Source organism: Miscanthus floridulus, chromosome 11, assembly GCF_019320115.1.
Source record: "Miscanthus floridulus cultivar M001 chromosome 11, ASM1932011v1, whole genome shotgun sequence".
In the NCBI taxonomy this organism is placed as follows: domain Eukaryota; kingdom Viridiplantae; phylum Streptophyta; class Magnoliopsida; order Poales; family Poaceae; genus Miscanthus; species Miscanthus floridulus.
In genome coordinates this window covers 47,505,218-47,517,594 of record NC_089590.1, presented here as the reverse complement: position 1 = coordinate 47,517,594, position 12,377 = coordinate 47,505,218, and the positions used below count along the sequence as shown (strand labels likewise).

The window sequence follows — 12,377 nt, the reverse complement described above, 5'->3', positions numbered from 1 at the left end:
GGAATTTAAAACCAAAGATGATGCTCAACACTTTTTCAACTTCTATGCATACCTTGCTGGTTTTGAAACAGTCGTAGCATATGTCTTCAAAACTACAAGCAAGAAAAGGAACAATGAAGTTACCAAAGTCACAATCAAGTGTAACAAGTATGGAAACAAAAACAACCAAAGACAGTAGACCAACAGGAGGTGGTAGTGGACAAGGATATTGGAAAAAAAGAAGGGACCAAAAAGACAAACAAATGTAGTAATGAAAACAGACTGCCAGTGTGTTATGGTTGTCAAAGAAGAAAATGGAGTTTGGAGGATTATTAGACTTGATTTGGATCACAACCATGAGCTGCAACCAGGGCACAGAGACCAGTTTAGTGGACACAAGTATATGACAGATATGGAGAAGGCACTCATAAGGACCTTGAATGATAACAATATTCCAACAAGAAAGATGATTTCTATATTGTCCTATCTCAGAGGAGGAGCCATAGCACTTCCGGTGAAGAAGGATGTTAGCAACTTCAGAACAAAAATAAACAGGATATGACTAAGGTCTTGGACAACTTCAGAATCAGGAAAGCTGATGATCCTAGCTTCTTCTACAAGTTTGAATTAGATGAGGAGAACAAAGTAAAAAAAATAGTTTTTGGAGAGATGGATTGTCACTGAAATATTACGCAGAATACATAGACTGTGTCAACTTTGACACAACATACATGACAAACAAATATAAGTTGCCATTTGCATCCTTTGTGGGTATCACTGGACATGCGCAAACTTGTATCTTTGGATGTGCTTTCCTACATGATGAAACTACAGAAACTTTCAAATGGGTGTTTGAAACATTCCTAGAATCAATGGGAGGCAAACACCCTAAAACTATCATAACAGACCAGGATAAAGCGATGAAAGCAGCTATTCAGGAGGTGTTCACAGATACAAGGCACAAAAACTGCTTGTTTCACATCAAAACAAAATGCTACTTGAAGAATATCAAAATATTTGCAGCAAAAGATGGCCTCTATGAAGAATTTGAAGACATGGTGAACAACAGTTTGACAGAAGAGGAATTTGAGTACTTGTGGGGGAAGATGATTGTGGAAAGATAGCTACAGAACAATAAGTACTTCACGAGGATGTGGGAGACAAGGGAAAGATTCATCCTAGTTTACTACAAAAATGATTTCTTCCCTTTCATCCAGACCACATCAAGGAGTGAGGCTACGAATGCAAGATTCAACAAGAATGTGGGGCCGACCTATAGTATTATTAGCTTCTTGGCAGAGTACCAACACATAATAGACATAATAGACAGAGCAGAGAATCTAGAACACCACTACAGCGCCCAGAAAAGGCCGAAGGAACTACTGTTTGGCTACACATTTGAGAGACAAGCACAAGAGTTGTACACCAGGAACATATACAAAAAGTTCCAGGTACAACTCAAAGCTACATCAATAATGACTTACAAGGAAATTCAAGAAGGCAAAGTGTTTGAAGTGTGGCAAAGAAGTAACTAGGTTCAGAAGCTACAAAGGATAAGAAGATACATAGTGCTTACTGACCTCAGTCAAGGGGAAGGAGATTTCAATTGCATCAGCGCCAAATTTAACAAAGATGGCATCCTCTGCTCACACATCTTGAAAATAATGATAGAAAAGGAAGTCAGCAGGATACCAGAAAAATACATAATAGATAGATGGAGAAAAAGGGATGTGAGATTGGTCAAGGAAAAAATAAAAGAGAAGACAGTGGCAACAAGTTCATTGCTCAAGTTCAATGTACTATCAAGAAAATCTACAATTCTGAATTCAAAAGTAGCTAAAAAGGAAGAAGCAATGTCGTGGAGCGCATCCACGTGGTCTACTGCTATGATGTCCTGGTTGACGAGCAAGAGAGCTTCAAGGGTAGCCACATCAAGGTCATCGATGCGACCATCAGACGCATGGCCAAGGACCTGGGCTCGTCCTCCACCGAGACACGCAAGTTCAAGAGCACCCCTGCGCGTGTGGAGCCCGAGTGGTTGCGCACCATGGCGGCTGCACCCAGTGGCCATGCGCCTCTTAGGCTAGGAGCATCCTCAGCGGCCACGGCAGCCTCGGTGTGCCCTGGCGGCCGCGACAGGGCTGGCATGGCCTTGCGATCGTGCCTGCGCTTCTTGTCCCAATGGTCGAGCACCCCTGCACCCGTGCGCGTCAACTAGGGGCAAACTAAGATTTCATCCATGTTGGGGTTCACCTAGACGAGGTGAAGCCTATTGAAGCTATTTTTTCTCCAATCTCAACCTATACCTATGCGAGTGCAGATTTTAAGGGGCTTCATTAGTGAAGTCGTTTCATTTGCTTAGCGAAAAACGGCTCCCAATGGCTCTTGAAACATGGTGGAGAAGCTCTGCCAAACAGAGCTTAAGTTAGGTCTCTTATAACACATGAACATATTTTATTGATAAAATAATAATAAATAAAAACAGAGTATTTCCATGAATTTCTGTTTTTTTCAGCTTCCATTCGAGTTTCCTCCGCTTTTCGTGGCCCTGTTCGCTCAACAGTACTTTTCAGTAAAAAACAGTATTTTTCTCTCACAACAAATCAACATAAGCTAAATTTTAGCAAAGGCCGGCTTCTTTGAATTCCTTCGCTTTTTACGACCTTTCGCTCTCTCCTCGTCTCCCCCTTTCCCAAAGAAATTTCAATATTTCGCATGCATCTCAGTATTTGACATCCAATTCGTAAGCCTTTCAATATTTGACCCTGCGCATGCGAATTCTTTCAATCCAATGGATTTCTTAGATTTTTCTCTCTTTTTCTATTTCTAAATATCTCTTCTCACTCCTCAAGACATGGGAAATGACAAAACTACCCACGCATCCTTATCAACCGTTCGCGTTCCTTCGCGATCGCGACCGCACGGAGGAGCGAGGCCGCTCGCGGCGGCCGCCGCCTGACCCCGCCCATTGCCGGTGGCTGCCCGCCAGCGCCGGGGCGCCTGTCTAGTTCACCTCCGCATGCCTAGACCCCCTCCGCCCGGGGTGCGACGAGCAGCTGCGCGCTCGACCAGCCGCCGCCCGCTTCCCCGGCCACTCCGTCGTCGGTCGACCGGCCCCCACCCGACCAGCACCACTGGTTGGTGTCGTCGCAGTCGCCCTCCACCTCCATCACTCCGCCGCGCATGCAGCATGTGGTGACCATCATGGTTGGGATCCGCCGCCTCGATCCGGTTGGCCGGCCAGCCGCATCGGATGGGTGGACGGCGCGCGGCACGATCGATCGTGGCCTTGGAGCGCGTGTCTGATTGCCCGCCGACTGCGCGCGCGATGTCTGCAGCAGCTCCAATCCGGTCATGCATGCCAACATATACCATATACGCGAAGTGGTTATCACACATGTTTAGCTAGCTAGATTTAGATTAAGCTAATACTACTACTAACATGCATGCCAACATATACCATATACGCGAAGTGGTTATCACGCATGTTTAGCTAGCTAGATTTAGATTAAGCTAATACTACTACTAACATGCATCGAGGCCGTACTAACACGATGTTAGCTTAGCCAAAAAAAAAATTCACATCAAGCACCGGCCATATGCCTGACGACAACAAAGACCAAGCCGGCCGGGATGATGTTGGGAGAAAAGCACCCAGGGAAGTAGGCGAGCATCTATAAGAGTGGAGGGTAGTATGGTCAATTCCCATGTCCTAAACAGGGTAAAGAGGCCACTAGAAATAAGAGGCCACTAGAAATAAGAAATGATATAAATTCTTCATAATCTCTTAGATTGAAATAATTCGCGTTCACATGGTCAAATATCGAAAGACTTACAAATTGGATCGAGCGAACTCAGGTTAAACATTAAAATTTGTCCTTTCCCCCACGTCTCCTCTACCCCCCATCCCCCAATCTGCGGCAGTTTCCAATTTCCCATCCCCATCCCCATCCCCATCCCCAAAACCCCCAAACCCTATTCGATACCAAAGCGGAAGAAAAAGAAAAAGAAAAAGAAAAATTGCACGCGACGACGCGACGGTGAAGGGAAGGGAAGGGAAGCAGGAGCGAGAGACAAATCCCCACTCGGCTCCAAACCCTAGCCACCTCCCCCGTCCTCCCCCTTCGTCCCCCAGATCTCGCTGGCGTCTGCCCCGCCTCCCCTCGATGTGACCCGGCCCTAGGGTTTGAGACGGTGTCGCGGTGGGGGGTGTTCGCGGCGATTCGCGACGCGAGTGGGATTCGAGGTGGCGTCGGCGGCGCGAGCGCACATGAAGGACCCGGCGCACCGCACGAAGGTGGTGCTCCGGCGGTTGCCGCCGGCGATCGCGCAGCAGGCCGTCCTGGACCAGGTCGACGCGCGCTTCGCTGGGCGGTACGACTGGGCGTGCTTCCGCCCGGGCAATGCCAGGTCCGTGCTCTCTGCGTTTCCAGTGCTTGTGGCGTTGCTGTGGGTGGGAGTAGGTCCGTAATTAGGACTTGTGGTACTATCCTGTTTAGCCTTTGAACCATGGTAGGAAGCTATTATTGCGATGTCTCTGATTACGTTCCGTTTGCTAGTTCTAGTGTACTCTTCTCGCAAGCAATTAGCCTGCTCATCAGTGTATTATGGAGGTAGAGCCATGAGATTAGTTACTGAGTTGTCGAAATTTACTTTTCTCTGATTGTGGTGACCTAATTATTTTCTCTGGCTTGCAATGGCCTAGGAGAGTTTCTGAGGTATCTGAATTATAGTTAAGGTCTGTTCAAAGTTTAACTTTATTTGCCTTAGCATTGATTGCTACTGAAGTGTTTGTCAGAATTTAGAACTAAGTTGCCTTCTTAGCTGTTTCTCTCTGTTGATTGCATCGCACAATCTGTATCTGACCTACCTGTGCTTTTGATAGAGTTTAAAAGGGCTAAAATCATTGGTTAGGGCAGATTCATTTTTTCATTCGATCTTTGTTGCTTCTGGACTCATTATATAGAGAAAGTTGCTGAGAAGAATTAAATCCAGCTGAAGTTTAGAACTACCTTTTCATATTCAACTTTCTTTGCTTTGCAGTAATTGATTACTGGTTAGTGATTTCCTCTGGCCGTTTTATATATTAGTTTAATGTTACAGGGACTTGTATCTACATTAGAAGAATTTGGTAGGAATTTCTTCTTGAGCGATTCATGTTTTTTACTGATTTGCCTATACAATTGCTTAGTGCTTATATTGATCTGTTTTGGCACTTCCATCTCCCTGTTTTCACAATGTGTTATGCAATATATTTCCTTTTATTTATTAATAACAATAAGTTACAGTCAGGTTTTCTGTCAGTAACACGTCCCCCATGATCAATATATTTTTTCTTCCTGATCTTGGTTGGGGACTGTTTACTTTGTATATAGCAATTTGCTTCTTTGCTTGAGCATGTTAGTATATTGCTTAATTTTGAAGCTAAATGATGGTAACATTCTTCTTTCTCCCTTTTATCCAGCCAAAAGAATCATAGGTATTCTCGACTTTACCTTAATTTCAAGCGCCCAGAGGATGTTGTTGAGTTTGCTGAGGTCTTCAGTGGGCACGTATTTGTGAATGAAAAGGGTATTTTCTTCATCTTGTTGAATTTTGTCCATGATAATCTATATTCAGGATGTGCACCTTATATACATTTTAATTTTATCATATTGTGCCAACTCCATCAGTTACAAGCACTGACTATTCAGTTTTTTTAATATCAAAAACTATTTGTCCTTAAGTGACATACCCATTTCATTGTTCACAACTCCTGCGATCTAAATTTATCATGGGTGCACGCCTTATCATCTTCTATGTGGCGTCACAAACACAAATTGATGTTAAATCTTGATGCTTGATCATTTACATAACCATTAAACTGAAAGTTGTATATGATTGGGTCTAGTTATAGTTAGCTTCGTATTGATTGGGTCTAGTTATAGTTAGCTTTCTAGAACACTGTCTACTTGACCTGTTGGTGTATAGGATTCTGTTTTCCCTTGGTGAGTGTGGAAGAAGAGATCCAAGAGAAACACACTAGTGAAAATTCGGTATGAAGGAAATTTTGAAATTGAATTGGATGTACTTACATAAGGTTGCAGCATTGCTAGCACATGAACGATGACATACTGACATTAATCTTGTCCTTGACGTTATTGTGCTTGTTGATCCAACTTAGGTCAGTGCTAATGGTGGTGGCTGGAAGCAAGAACAGCATATGTTGGCTTGATAATATTTCTTGTACAGTGTTATATTGTTACGCTGAAACAGAAATAAACTACTTACCAGTGTATTAAATTTGGTGCTTTTTTTTGGCAACTGTAGACCACGTGTGTTTGTAGATTTTTTTGGGGGGGTGTCATTTATGCTCTGCTGTGTAAATTGGGTCTCATGGATGTTGCCTATGGTTCTGTCAGGTGCTCAATTTAAAGCTTTCGTGGAATATGCACCATCACAACAGGTTCCCAAGTCAAATATCAAGAAGGATGGCCGTGAAGGAACTATTATGAAAGGTCTTAGGCAATCACTTTACCTAATTCTTTGCCCAATTGTATCGTTCTATCATATTACCATTTTCCTAAACTTGGATTTTGTTGTTTTGGAATTACTAGATCCAGAGTACTTGGAGTTTCTTGAGCTTATTTCAAAGCCTACTGAGCATCTGCCTAGTGCTGAAATTCAGCTTGAAAGGAAAGAAGCTGAAAGGGCAGGTAGAATATGCCATCATTACATTCTATTCATAATAGTACTCCCTCCATTCCAAAATATAAGACATTTTGGCTTTGCTAGATACATAGCTTTTGCTATGCACTTAGATATACACTATGTCTAGATACACACTAAAAACAATGTATCTAGAAAAGCCAAAACATCTTATAATTTGGAATGGAGGAAGTATTTGCTATATCGATGTGTCTTTCCAAATATGCCAAGCATAAAATGGGGTTGTCACATTTGGTTATTTTTGTCAGCTGCTGGAAAGGAGGCACCTGTTGTGACACCTCTTATGATGTATGTCCGCCAGCAAAGGGCAGCTAAGAATATGGCTCAGGTACATTTATTCCTTAACTGATAACATAGGGCTATTCTTTATCAACTGTTAACTTGCTACTGTTTTCTTAAATTGCAGAGACCTGGAAGTAGACTTAGCAGAAAAGTTGCAGGTGTCGTAACTAGCAGTTCCAGTCCTAAAAGGTCTTCTGAGAAGCGCAGATCCTCCACGGTAGCATGCTTTATTTGGAGCTTTCTGATTTTTTCTGATAAAACTTTCTATTCTCAGTTTATAATTTCTTTGACATAACGGGTGTACCTTCACATGGGTGCCTATGTTGGCAATATTCCTTTGTTCAGTAAGATTCGTTCTGTATGGTACTAACTCATCATTATGTTTTTCCTCATTCATCAGATGGTCCCTGATGTACTATGCTTACGGTTTACTGTATTTATGAAAAATAGCACAATTGCTCTTATTTCTATATCTCTGGTTTCTGTGCATAATGTGCTCCTTGTATAATTATATACTTTAAATGAACTCACTAAAATTGTTTCCTTTTAGGTGATAGTTGCGTAGTTATTTTTAATTCAACTCCTATAGTCCTATGCATGTATGTTTCCATGATATTCAATTGAGGCACCACCAAACCTTTAGTTAATTTGAAATTTGAACTATTTGTGTCGTTATTTTCTATTTTGTAACAAGACCTACTGATCTGCTAGAAGCTTAAAGTTCCATAGTTTGTTGTTCTGATAATGACTAGCTGTTGAGACTAAACAACAAATGCTACCCTCCTTTTGTTCTGTGAAATAAATTGTGACCTGAGGTTCATAATCTTGCTGCCTTTTTCTATTTTCTCGAGCAGTATGTTGTACGAGACAGTACTAAGGAGAAGCCAACCTATATCATGGTGCCAAAGAGAGAGGAGCATACACAGAGGGAAAAAACTGCTGCTGGAAATTCAGGTGGTATGCTTGTACCAAATCAAGAAATTGCTAATTGTAGTACTTTTGCTTTTTTAACTATCTCTCCCAGTATGTCTAATGTTACCAGGTATTACTGACGATTTTTTTTGCTAGTACCTAACCTTGCCTATAGTGCTGCTAAATGTTGTATCTAGTGATGTATGGACTATTGCACACTGTTTGTTGAGGGTGGATAATGAGCCAACTGCAGTTTTTTTAGCTTTCTACGATATTGTCATAATCTTATTTACCATGATCTCCTGAATTATTGGAGACCCAACTTCAGACCGAGCTTAACGAGCTGAGCCAAAGTTGAACGTCACTCAAAATCAACACATTTTTATTTTATTTTTAATAAAATAAAAATGAGTTCAAACGGAGCATCTTTTACACGAGCAACCGAGCCAGCTCAACGAGTTTTTTGTCCAGCCTCGCTGTTTGTGATCCCTTGTATTGCAATTTCACCCAAGGCACGATATATGGGAATGGTACCTCAGATTCCGAGTTTAGCAGCACCGATTAAGGGCATTATTGATGTTGCTTTGCGTTGCTGAATGGTGAAATTGTCTATATATGTGAGCCTTTACCATTTAGAGAAAAAAATGCTTCAGAAGTTAACATATTTCTAAAATTAGCAGAAATAGGTAGTGTTTGTTAAGAGCCAGTGCAACGCTAAAATCATCATTTAACATGCCACATGGAGGATTTTTGCTTTTTGATTGGGTTGCTCGCGTGTTGCAGTATACTATGTAAAGAGGTTACACTTTTGGTACTACCGATTCAGTCCAATTATGGGAATGATAACTGCCTTTTGTATTTGGTGACATCATTTACGTTTCCTAATGTTACGCTACTTCTCTAATTCTAGATAAGGATGTGTTCTCTTTTCATACAATTTATTTTTCCTGAACATGGTCTGTTTCTTTTCGAGAAAGGGAAGCTAATTTGCTCTTGTCTCTGTCATGTTTATGGCTGCTCGACCAATTTTTCAGCTTATTACACGTTCTCTGAGTGGTGCGTTTTTCTATGTTAATAATCTTTTTGTTTTGTAGATGCCACAAGTGGGGGAACATCTGGATCTGGTCAGGCTGCTGAGGCTAAAAGGGACAAAATTGTCATTTTGAAAGGAAGAGGAAGGGTTGATTCTAACGTAAGTTGATATTTTTGCAGTTTTATTATTATGGACCTATGTTTGATCAATTTTTACCACAGACACCTGATGGAGCAACTCAGCAGTCATCAACCCCTGTGAAGAATGTACCACCATCGAGTTCTAGACTAGACCAGCGACCTGAAGCCAGTGGAAGAATTATTAAAACTATACTTTCAAACAAGGAAGTCCGCAGTTCAAATCCATCTCAACATGAGCAGGAAGGTCACGTGTTTAATACTGAGAAGGATAAGCGGCTACCACGGGCTCTGAACCCTCGTACCATTGTGAAAGATCAGGTAGTTGAAAATGCTGAGAGAAGCCATTTTGGTGAGAAGAATAGTCATCTCCACGGATCTACTCCAATTGGTGAGAAGGTTGAAAGGCATGCCAGAAACAGAGATAGACCCGATCGTGGTGTATGGGCACCTCGCCGCTATGACAAATCTACATCTGGGGGTGGTTCACATGCCTCGTCGTCAGATTTCCCTCAAATGCAGTCACATTCTGGAGATAATGTCTCGCAACTAGCAGATGGTATGTAATTTGCTGAAATGATTTCACCGTTGGCGATGCCTGGAGTCTCTTAACTTGAACTTAACGCAGGTCATGGAGACAGAAAGACAGACACAAGGGGTCATGGTGGTAGCCGTGGTGTTCCTGTTGAAAATGGTTTGTATGCAAAAATAAAATGTGTACCTTTTCTAGATCAGTTTCATGACGCAGTTTTTAATCCAGGACATAGACATGCCAACCGTCGTGGTCCCCCACGTGCTCCAAAGGAAACCGAAATATCTGCTAGCGTGTCTGATGGAAAGAATTCAAAGAGGGGCTCTGCTAGCTATGGTGCTCATGAGGTGCGATTATTTTGTAATTTCTTATTTTCCCACCAGTTGGTCAAGGGCGTGAAGGGCAGGCCTGGTGCAGTGGTGAGAGCTGTCTCACTGAGTCACCAGTTCGCTGGTTCGAAGCAGTCTCTCCGCAGATTTTGCGGGGGGGAAGGCTTGCCTCGGTTTTTCCCTTCCCCAGACCCCACTCATGTGGGAGCCTCCGGCACTGGGTCTGCCCCCCTTTTTAGTTGGTCAAGGGCGTACTCAAACCACCCAAGTTGAAGTCCTTATTGAGGAGAATTTGGGTTCATATTTATTAATTAAAAAGCCACTTAGTTCATCCTGGGTTGGTCGAGTATAATTTTATTTCTTGTACCATCGCTGATTTCAGGGATCTTTGATTTATGTTCAAAATTTTTCATCCAAATTTAATACCATGAATGCCATGTGCAGAGACAAGTATGGGTTCAGAAGTCAAGTTCAGGCTCGTGAGTTTGTTCATTGATTGGCGGTATGCTGTGCTACTCTAGTTTATTCATTGTCGTCAAGCCCTTCTTTGGATAGCTATAACACTACAATGATCCTCGCCAGCGCCATCAGTTGTACATTCTGCTGCTTTTTTTTTTTTTGTGGAACATTGCTGGTGGAATAGCCAAATCCATCCCTGAAGTCCCTTCTCAAAGGTCCATTTGCTGCAAGTTTCATTGTTGGCTCAATATAGTCCCCAGGCTAACATGGAATGGCACATGTGTGCACCCATTAGCACGATGTTAGGATGGTCTCTGCATACCACATAGTAAAATGATTCCTGTTAGATCATACGACTTACAAAGTTGTTCTTGTTCCATGCATTCTACCAGTTTTGAATCTAATATTTACTTTCCACTTTATCCTCTGATATGTGGTAACTAGGTGACATTATTTGTACAGATTTTGTTCTTGTTAGATGACACAACTCGTTAAATTACTCTTGCTCCTGCATACCAGATTACCAGTTTAAATCTATTCTTTTAGACTGCATTATTCCCCGATATGGGGCTAATGAGAGATTTCACACATATTGACACCTAGGCCACTCACAGCTGATGACTAGGTGCACACTTGGTGCTCCACATTAGCTAGGTGACCTGATTGAGCCAAAGACAACTTTGCGGGACTTGGCTGAACCATTTAGAACCTTAGGGAAGAAAGTGAACCTGTGGTGAAACTTCATGGAAGAATTTACCCATTCTTTCAACATTGTTATGAATGTGTTATTTCCATAAGTGGTCTTGAAATATCTGGAATCTGTACACCAGTTTCCTGCTAACTCGCTAACTCTTTTGCAGATACTCCCATCAAAACAGGTATTGCAAGTCGTGGAGGAAGTCTTGGATTCTGCAGCGCGTTCTTCTTTGTTAGCTGTTGATCCTGTGAAGTATGTTAACAAAATGTCCAATGGTCCAATGCTGCCATGAAGTGCAATCACAGATTTGTCAATCGAAGTCTCAGCTATAGCTGAAAAGAGAGCTTGCTGATTTGATTCACAGAAATAGTGAAGTAACATAACCCGGCATGTAGGTAGCTCTCAGCAACTTTGGGCAAGATTTGATTTGGGCCCAAGGTTGATATTTCTGGAGCAATGGATGGAGATTAGGTTGGCATCAGTACCTCACTACCTCGTGACAGTGGTCACATATTTCCAAGACCCCTGGAGGCTACACAACCCCTCAGCAATTCGTCAGAGATGGATGTAAATATCTCCAGAAAGAAGAGGTCTGGTTCTGATTGCTGTTTACAGGTTAGAGGTGCAGCGTATTTACAAAGAGATATAAGAGTTATCACTTATCAGACTACCTGGTTTGCTAAATAAAGGTGAATTTAGTTACTAGATTATGTGACCCCGTGTTTTGACTGCTGCAATCGTGGGTTCGCGGCAGCAGAAAGGTTACCTAGAGTGTAAAAGTGACGTCTCATTTTGGTGGTTCTGACTAAATGGGATGTGACGTGTGGAGTTGTTTTGGCGCCTGGTGTGTGCTTTGCTGTCATGTTCCACCAGATGACCCGGGGTTCTGTCGTGTTAGGGATGAAATGCTGTACAGAATCAAAGGTGCTTACTGATGTTGCCTGGCTTTAATGGTTGATGGTATCTGTTCTTATGTGCACTCCGTCATTTAAAGTTAAAATATGCATCTGTCTACGGAGTGTTTTAAAATATGGATTTGTCTACGGAGGCGTCGAGCAGCGTGCGGTCCCAATGATTGATTCGTGGGGTGAGACACCTGGCCAGCACAGTGACACGATCGTCACGGTCCGCGTTGATGTGTTCCACGTGCTTTCAAGATCCGTCGTGGGAAGACTTTAGCCAGAGATAAGGGAGTTCTTCCCTTTGGGAAAGACGACCAACCTTATGGAATGTTATCCCTGTCTAAGCGTGCTACCTTGAGATCGGACTCGAAGGGTAGTAAGACATTCCTTCGGGATGCCACTGAGTT

At 42.5% G+C, this 12,377-nt stretch overlaps 1 protein-coding gene across 2 annotated transcripts; it reads left to right on the top strand.

Annotated features, from left to right (window-relative positions):
- The first annotated feature begins 3,962 nt into the window (after positions 1-3,962).
- Positions 3,963-12,041, top strand: LOC136490607 (regulator of nonsense transcripts UPF3-like). Of its 2 annotated transcripts, XM_066486817.1 has the most exons (13): positions 3,963-4,389; positions 5,444-5,550; positions 6,381-6,476; positions 6,576-6,674; positions 6,936-7,015; positions 7,094-7,186; positions 7,824-7,923; positions 8,976-9,073; positions 9,136-9,610; positions 9,680-9,745; positions 9,812-9,930; positions 10,357-10,414; positions 11,232-11,370. In XM_066486817.1, exons 1-12 carry the CDS (start codon positions 4,250-4,252, stop codon positions 10,393-10,395), a joined length of 1,512 nt encoding a protein of 503 aa, XP_066342914.1. In that variant the 5' UTR covers positions 3,963-4,249; the 3' UTR covers positions 10,396-10,414; positions 11,232-11,370. The 2 variants fall into 2 exon arrangements, with proteins under 2 accessions (XP_066342914.1, XP_066342913.1); XM_066486816.1 differs by lacking the exon at positions 10,357-10,414 and having other exon boundaries at positions 11,232-12,041.
- Positions 12,042-12,377: the final 336 nt, after the last annotated feature.